The sequence below is a fragment of the Geospiza fortis genome, unplaced genomic scaffold (assembly GCF_000277835.1).
Source record: "Geospiza fortis unplaced genomic scaffold, GeoFor_1.0 scaffold41, whole genome shotgun sequence".
In the NCBI taxonomy this organism is placed as follows: Eukaryota; Metazoa; Chordata; class Aves; order Passeriformes; family Thraupidae; genus Geospiza; species Geospiza fortis.
In genome coordinates this window covers 8,962,593-8,971,575 of record NW_005054299.1, presented here as the reverse complement: position 1 = coordinate 8,971,575, position 8,983 = coordinate 8,962,593, and the positions used below count along the sequence as shown (strand labels likewise).

The window sequence follows — 8,983 nt, the reverse complement described above, 5'->3', positions numbered from 1 at the left end:
GTTTTGCTGTGACGGTCAAACCCTCCTTTTCACTCTTATTGCCCCATGGGTTGCTCACCTGCCTGCTCCGTGATGAAATCTGAAAGAATAAGGGGTTTATCATCCCTGAGATGCTTTCAGGGTGTTGCAATCTCCTGCTGCCACCACCAACACCCCCACCTTCTCAATTGCTTGGGGCGTCTAAATTGCACATGGATCTTATATGACAGGAGGACAAATTCAAAGGTGAAGCAAGCGAAGGCGTAGGTCACCCGTCAGCACGTGGGTGTAACCTACATATTGAGGGATAATATGGAGTGGTGCAGTAAAGAAAGCAATTAACCAGGTAATATAGGAGTGAGAGATAACCAAACTGCTTCCACCTGACAACCTCCTATTAAAGCATTTCCAAGTTAGGTTTATTCTACAAGCTTCTTGCCAGTGTATCTACAGCATTGTATTAGGCATAGAAATAGAAAGACTCCATTTTAAAAAGTTTACAATTTAAATAAATAAAACACACAAAGGGTGGAAGGAAGGATGTACTACCATCCCAGTTTTCCAGACTGGGGAGCTAGGATAACTACAGTGAGCAGCCACACCACACTGTCCAGTGTGGTGTGTCCATTATCAATGCAATGCCCTGAGTACCCAGCAGAAAACAAAGAGCTGGGCTGAGCAAGGGGCTTTTAGAGAGGGTGTGGAGGGAAAAGGAGACAGAAGAAGCAACTGCAGACGCCAGACCCACTTGCTAAAGCTGTTGTTCAGCAGCCAGGTCAACAACCAGACTCGACTTTCACAGCCAGCTCTACTGAGAGTGGCAAACAAGCTCAAGAAACAGAATCTAAACCATGATTTTATTCAGCTTCACTGCACTTTGGCCCTGGTCTCCATGCCAGAGAGGCTTTGTCCGGGCCAGTCATGCAGCTGACAAACAAAAGTAGGGTTGGGGGGTTGGTTTTTCCTAAATGGGAAATAATGGCTGTTTCGAAACACCAGCATAAAGTTTCCCTGAAGATATCTGCACTGGCTTCTATTTTATTTTCAAGCCAGCACATGCCTAAGAGAACGGGATAGTCGCCTTTTGTGAATCACTAGGAACATAAATACGGCTTTGCTGTTACGTAAAAAAGCCAGTAGAAGCACTGAGACAACTTGAGCACAGAAAGGATGTTCCTATAAAAATGTCCCTCTGGTTAGTAATGGCAATAAACACATCCTTCAAATCATTCACAGGGGAGAAAACCAAGAACCAGATTTATTAACACAAACTGATAATCTTACAGCTGCAGCACAAAAACAGCCCACCCGCAGCTGAACCAAGCTATGTTCCCTCAGTGAAATGTGGCATCTTCCACCAAACCACGCACATAAAAGTGCTGCATTAAGCAATGAAGGGGGTCAACACCCCCAAATGTCTACCTTCCCTAAAAAGCGTAAATAACACTGTTTTGTTAAGACCAAGCATAATTCTCTGTCTTGAGGCATTGGTTTCCTGCTCTGCAAGCAAAACTCAGCCATTCTTTGTGCAAGAACTGCCCAACTCCAACTCTCTGCACTCTACAGTGTGCAAGGCAACCTTACAGGACAGCAGGAACTGTCTCCCAGATCAATATGGGGATAACTGGAAGAAGTAAACCAAGAGCCACATTTGTCATGGTTTTCCTTTGAGACAGAGGAGGAACGGGAAAAGCCAGCAGTAGGCAAAGCCTCGCTGTTCTTCCAAAGACCATATGGTGAAGGCAATATGCAGAGGCTATTCCAAAATGCTTACCCCTTCCCAAAGGCTCTCCACCTTCACTGAATTAGACAAAAGCCAGAAGAATCATCTGGCAAAAACTACAGGAAAATACCAAAAGCACTTTCACCAACTTGCAATCTTCTTTCACAGGTTATGAAACACAGGGGAAGCAACTGAGACCTTAAAAAAAAAAATAACCTGGCGTGGAGTATAGCTCTAACTGGTCACTGGATTTGTATTCCAGAGAAATACTGTCTAAGGAGTCAAGGCATGATAAAACCATGTAATGCTGAATTTCTTCTCACACATCCATGTATGACGCTGACATTCCACAGATCACTCAAAAGGCATTTTTATTCTAAGCAAACTTCCTATCAGCTTTAAGTCAATACTCGCCATAAATACCTGAGAGTCTGAAGACACTGTCATTGCCATCAGCTAACGAGTTTATTTCATCATAATGCCACACAAAAATCTAACCAGGAGCAACAATGCTTATCATCTCAGAAGATACTTTGCTATTTGCAACGACTTTTGGATACAAATTGCACAGACAGCTAAAAGCTGGGCACATTCCTAGCAACATTCCCCATTTACAAGCGTAGAAATACAGAGGGGGTGGTTTCTTAACGTCTGAAAGATCTTTGAAGTATTTTGACAATAAGTACCCAATAATACCTAGAATTTACTGGCAGAGAGGGTGATACAATTGTGAATGAACAGACAGAGCCTGAAGACCAACAGCAGCCAGAGAATGTCCCAAACACAATGGCTGAATAGGATTGCTTTGTAGTTTATCATACAAATGCAAGTGCAAATGACTACAGCTGTGATACCACGAGTTTAAGCAGTTTAAGCACCTTTTTATGGCAGTAAATACCTTAGATATGCTAAGGGTGAAACAAAATACAAGGAATGTTCTTTAAAGTATGCTTCCACCACCTTTATAAAAGCTGCCTAATAACCATCCCACTTCATACTTGCTTCAGCTTATTACCTAGGCAAATATTTATCTTACTAGAGCATGAATATATCTAAAGCGAAAAATATTATACAGTAATTTTTGAACTTGATCAGACAACTTGCACCAAAATTATGAGCCCTTAATGGATATTTTCCCATGCAGATTAAAAAAAAAGTTCATAAGGCCTCTGACACAACAAATGATCATCAGTTTTCCCCTTTAAGAAGAGAGGAATAGGGCACATTTTTAAGATTTCATGCAACTTATTCAGGCCACTGAACTGGGTTCTTAAACTGAAACCATTCAGCAAACCACCTTCTGTGTACTAAATACCATATATATATAAGGGATTCAGAAGCTGACTATGTAAAGAAAACACGTGTACTAGGCCAAAGGTTGATATCACCTGGGATGACTATATTTCAAGATATTATTATATCTGCTACTTAAAGCAATAGCTTTCCTGGGAAAGGCAAACATGTCTATCTCTCAGCATATGCAGGCAGGTTTTTGAGAACATGGCTCTGAAATTATCAGTCCCTTGAGAACAAGTTAGAAATTCTGTAAACATGTTTTCATCTCTCCCATATTTTGACTTTCTTGTCTGTTGTGTTAGGAGCCAGTGAAGGGTTATGGCGAGCCTTCATTGCTATGTTTTCAATTATCCTACAGTCTTTAAAAAGCTGTTCACATAACCAAAGCTAGAGAAGACCTTTGTCATTGCCAAGTCACACTTCCTGCCTAACCTAAGCCAAAGAGGACTAAGTATTTTCATCAGACCTGGTAACTTGTCTAAGCAATTGCAGTTTTTGAAAGACTGGGACTGTTTTGAATTCAAGGCTTTAAGTGATGAGGGCCTTGTAAATAGTGTAAGAGGAATACCTAATATTTTGGTTTAGCAGATAAATTTGAAGATTTCTCCTGAAAGGAAGACAGGGATCTGATTGAGGTCAAGCCACCAAACTAGACACATGTATGTGTACATAACTTCAGTACAGTAAAGATCTGGGAAAAAACCCAATTAAGTCTAACACCAGAAAAGAAAGACAAAGAAAAAAGAAAAATAGTTAAATTAACAAGCGACTAATAATTACTTAAGTCTCATTCAAATGAATTTAGAACTCTGGTGTTCAATTAAGAACACAGTGCAACACAGGAAACCTTATAAAAATGAACCCAAATCTAAAATGTTTCAGCAGTCTCCATCATGTGTCTTGACAATTTCTCAACCCAACCCGTTCATTTTAGTCTAGCTCAAACTAGAACACTAGCTCTTGTTTCCCTTGTGCTCTGGAAAATTATTTTCCAAGAAAATATTTGTTTTTACAGAAAATATTCACCAACTGTATCTGCAGTTTTTCCAGCACTTGGTACCATTGTTCAAAATTTGCACTTTATATCTTACCTTCATTTGCCTAACTCTAACCACATATATTTTGATATATTAGATAATGAGTAATGAATATTTACAATAGATTAAGTTCACATTTCAGTAGTTCCAAATAATTTTTAAATTATTCCAGTAATCCTATTACACCTATACCTTCAGACAGACTGCCTGCTATCAAGTGCCATAAGTTACACCCACATGATTCATCCATTAGGAGAGCTGCTCTGTTTAAAAAAAAAACAAAACCAAAACCAAACCACACCACCCCCCCCAAAAAAGTCACCATGCACGATCCTCCCCGTATCACTTCTAATTTTAGCTTTTCCTCAGATAACACAATTTCCTGAAACAAAATGAGACTGCTCACACTCTTCTAGCTCCAAAATGTTATTGCAAAAGTATTGTTACTTGTAGTTCAATGCACACAATATTTCATATTCAAATATAAAGGGATGTTTCTGTGCCTTAGCCTTCTGTTCTGCCAGGGCTGTGGAGAAGGAGGTGAAAACAAACAGGAGTTACTTTTTTTTCCTCCTCTGTTTTTTCTTTTTGTTTTGTTTGTTTGGGGGAGAGGATTTAAAGAATGAGGCAGGCAACAGAGAGCAGTGTAGGACCCTGCACTCATCACTGTTCACTCATATATATGAAAAAAACAAGCAAACAATCCCAGCCAAATCCCATAAAAGTCCGGTTGTTCTCTCCATCAAAGTCCTACTTTACAGTCTGTCCAAATTCTGGCCTGCAGGCTTCATTCATGCAGGTCAGGGCTGGGATTTAGGGACATGCTCAAGAAGTAGGGACTGGAGGAATAGCCAGGCACAGGCAAGATGCAGTTTGAGAGATGCTTCTTGTTGGAAACACAGTATGCTGCTGAAATCTCTTTGACCAAACAGTCACTTTGGTTCTACAGATTTCCCACAAATACTTGAGATTAAAACACTATTTAATAACTACTGCTACCTAATGTTTGTTTGAAAGCAAATCAGTGCATAAATACATACACAGCAGAACGAAGCAGCATTTGTAACTTGAGGGGTGGTTCAACATATTTACATTAGGATAAAAACCACTGAGGAGCTGTGTTATCCTGGTTTTGTCCTACTTGAGAGCACAAACAAAATAAGTGTTTTTTCCTCCTGCCCAAATGCACACAATTTGTTTATAAAGCTGCAATAAGCCAGTATTAATCGTCCACCCATAGGCTAACACAAAGTATGTGTAAAGTTTCTGAATTTTTCAAACTTCTTGGAGGCAACACCCTAAACATTCCCCTAAATCAAAGAAAACTGCTGATTCCACATATTAGCACACAGGGAAAGGGTCAAGACCAGGGCACCTCTTTGACTGAAGATCAGACATAAAAATTAAACTAAAGCAACTTTGCTGCTTGTCTGGCAAAACATTTGATGAGTTTCTATAAAATAAATACTGAATATTTGCTGTGCCACATAAAGCAATGGACAGAGAAGCATAATAGAGATGCTATCCAAATCCAAATGCTTTGTAATAACAGTCAAGTAAATTAAATTACAAGTCTAACTGTTTTCAGGCCCAAATATGCCCATTTAATCAAAATTTATTATGGCAGATTTTGTTTCAGCAAAATTTTCTAGACCTAAATAAAGTCACAGAGGAAAAAAACCAAAATCATAATTAGATTTGATCTCAAGAAGAACATAATTAAGTGAGTTACTTTGGAACACTACTTATTTATCAGCTAATTGGACTACTGTACTTTATTAAGCTACTTTCCAAATGCATAATAAGTTTCCCATTTTACACACTTCAGAAAGTGTCTCCATAAAAAGCAGCTCTGTAAATGTAAGAAGTTATTTTTTTAATATATAAGCAGTCAAGGTTTTATCCTCACCAAATAACTACTTTATTATATTGCCTTTTAAGCAAATTAAGCACAAGAATGATAAATGAGAAAAAATCTGCCAGATACATTAATATTCATACTTACACTTTCTCTTCATTTAAGAGAAGGGCTCTGTCAACCTTGTGCCAGCTACTAGGAGTAGAACTATTTATAACTATTAAGATATACATGTCACTAAGAATATTGGAGTAATTAACACAATAGCATTTCACAAATAGCTTTAGCAGAATAAAACCATTCCAAGTATTTAAATTATTTTTAAATACAATCTGCCTTTGTATTGCTCATTTCCTTACTCTAATGTTTATCCTAAGAATAGCAAAAAGTTTAATGCTTGAAGAGTTCTGCTCTCACCACACCTAACAGCAGCTTCTGCTTGGAACCTGAAAACAAAAATACTTAATCCATCATAGTTAAAAGTATTACAGAAAGATATAGAGAGATCCATTTTTGATACTCATGATGAATCTCTTGAATTTGCAGCATAAATGCAAAACTGGTTATTAGCAAAGTATCTCTAATATGCAAGACATTCTTAATGACCCACACAAGATAAATGTGACAGAGATGCAGAGATAAGGGCATGACACAAAGATTGTGTTTATGAAGGGCTGACAGATTTTTAAATTGCTCTAGGGCTAAGCACTAAACACAAGCAGAGCAGCCCTTGGAACATCCCTGTGAAACACGAATTCCCAGATGCTCTGATCCCTTTGGGAGGATGGTGCACACTGGGAGGCACTCACATTGCACACCATTCCCACAGCAAAAGCCATTCAGTCTTCATCAAGCTGAAATACTTTGGCTCTGTGGAGATGAAACCACAGGAGGTGGGCAGCAGAAGTCAGGAGTTCCGAGCAGGCCAGGTTACCAAGCCAGAGCTCAGCCCAACCTCTGCTCCATGTCACTGCAGGCAAAGGCAGAGCCGGGGGCAGGCATGAGCCTGTCCCTCCTCATTCCTGTACCCTTGGGCCACCCTCTGGTAGAAAAGCCAGACATCTCTAGAAATCAGAGGGGGGCAGTGAGTACAGAAACAGAAGGGGCAATACCAAAGTAGGAGGGCTATGAGTGGCCAGGATCATTCACGATGACCTGCAAGCTATGAAGTGTCTGAATTTGTAGTGCTGAAACATAAATACGAATTGCTTAATGTTAACACACCATAAACATGTGCTAAACAGCCAATTTCAACATATTGCTCACCAGGAATTCAGGAGATCACATTTCTTTTCATAACTCAAAATAAGAAAAACTGCAAGGGCAGATGTGAACACAGAAGCAAGCAGAAGTAACTAAAATATGTGGGCTATGCATGGGGAGATGTTGAGCAATAATTAAACTTGAAAAAAAATTTTATGGAGCTGAGTAATCTATGAAATAGTCTGCAAAGGAAAGTGTTCAAACCTCCATCAGCTAAAGTACATAAAGTGAAGTTTAAAAGAGTATAAGGACAAACCCGGGTTGGCAAGAGACTGGACAAGATGATCTGTCACCAGCATCACAGAATAACAGGCAATAGGGAGTATACCTGGCAATAGTGACACACAGAAAATGTACTGGGGAGAACAAAACTGAGACTATATGTTTCTTGAAATCTGTAGTTTAACGCCTTGGCACATCCAAATGCTCACATTTCCTGACATCCAAATTATATCCATTACGAGCGAGCAGCTACCTGAGCTCTGGAGAGCCGTGCCATCAGGACAGTTTCCTCATCCTGAGGAGGAACAGCCAAGAGTGACCTCAGCTTGGCAAAACTACTCTCCTGAAGGAAAAAGGTCAGCAAAATTTGAGGCACAACGCACCTCATTAGAGGGGCTCAACATCAAATAAAGCCCAAAGTAAAAGGGTAAATGAAAGCAGTCTATTACCTAGACAATAACTGGGGGCAATCCCATTTCTTTACTATCTGGACCAGGAGAAGTTAAATGGATTTATGTAACATTACATGGTTATGGTCACAAAACATATTGTGTAATTACATGGGGACCACTAGCACAGAAACACCCTGAGCTGCAAAATTGGTTTATTTTTCATACAACTGGAAAACAAACACAGAATTCCCCAAGTAACCACACAACTGAAAAGGAGAAGCCAAATGATGCATCCTTCTCAGTGGTACTTGACTTGTCCTGAGCCTGCCTTCAAACTTTTCTCAAACAGACACTGTTGTCCATCCAGAACCGCTCATTTAACACAACATCCACTCCTAACAAAGTAACTGTCTTGCAAATCATTAAAAACCACATCAAGATATTGTATCAGACTGCTCGAATTACATTGGGACTTACCTACTACTTGTTGTTGTACTGCACAGCTGTACAGATCAGATACTTTCCCCTTAGCTTTCATTCTATGCTAAAATGTATTATGCCCTTTTATTCCTCCTTCTCCCAGTTTCTAATTACCGGCATTCTAAGAGAGCATCTAATACCGTGTAGGTTTTTTTTTAATACGTTAAAAGAATAATCATGTTAATTTCAGCTCAGAATCTTGGATTAACTTTAAATCATCCTAGTGAAAGTGCCATAACATTTGTTCCAAATAAAGCAACTGCTCTTTACTGCTGGCAAACAGAGCTTCAAATGAGGACCTGAGGATGTTCTTCAACTTAAACGGACCATTAAGAGAATCAAAGATTATCTTCCTTAGAACATTTGTTTAACAGTAAGAGATTTGTTCCTCAACAGTTTCAGAGCTGCCTGGAAATCTAGTAATACTGCCCCACCTTTTCTCTGTGAAAGTGATTTATAAATGCTATTAGTAAGTAAGGTTGGAGATCCTAGTTGCATATCTCATAGAGATCAAGCAAACAATACACTAACTGTCGAACTCAAGGCAATAAACCTACTCTATAATAGTACTGGAAAATTAAGAGAGCAAAACTATCTTGTTTCAACAGGCTACATAGGGTACATCCCCAGTAGGGATATCCACAGCACACTGACAGAGAGGCACAAGCCAGCTATCTGAAATCCCTCATATGACACTCTCCCAGTTCTTCCACAAACATTAATTTACGCAACA

At 39.3% G+C, this 8,983-nt stretch overlaps 1 protein-coding gene across 1 annotated transcript in view; it reads right to left on the bottom strand.

Annotated features, from left to right (window-relative positions):
* EPAS1 (endothelial PAS domain protein 1) overlaps positions 1–6,758 on the bottom strand; it is a 73,254-nt gene extending 66,496 nt beyond the window's left edge. The window contains exon 1 of the mRNA XM_031060015.1: positions 6,703–6,758. Within this exon, the coding sequence (XP_030915875.1) occupies positions 6,703–6,743 (41 nt within the window). The 5' untranslated portion in view covers positions 6,744–6,758. The remainder of the gene's footprint in view (positions 1–6,702) is intronic.
* Positions 6,759–8,983: the final 2,225 nt, after the last annotated feature.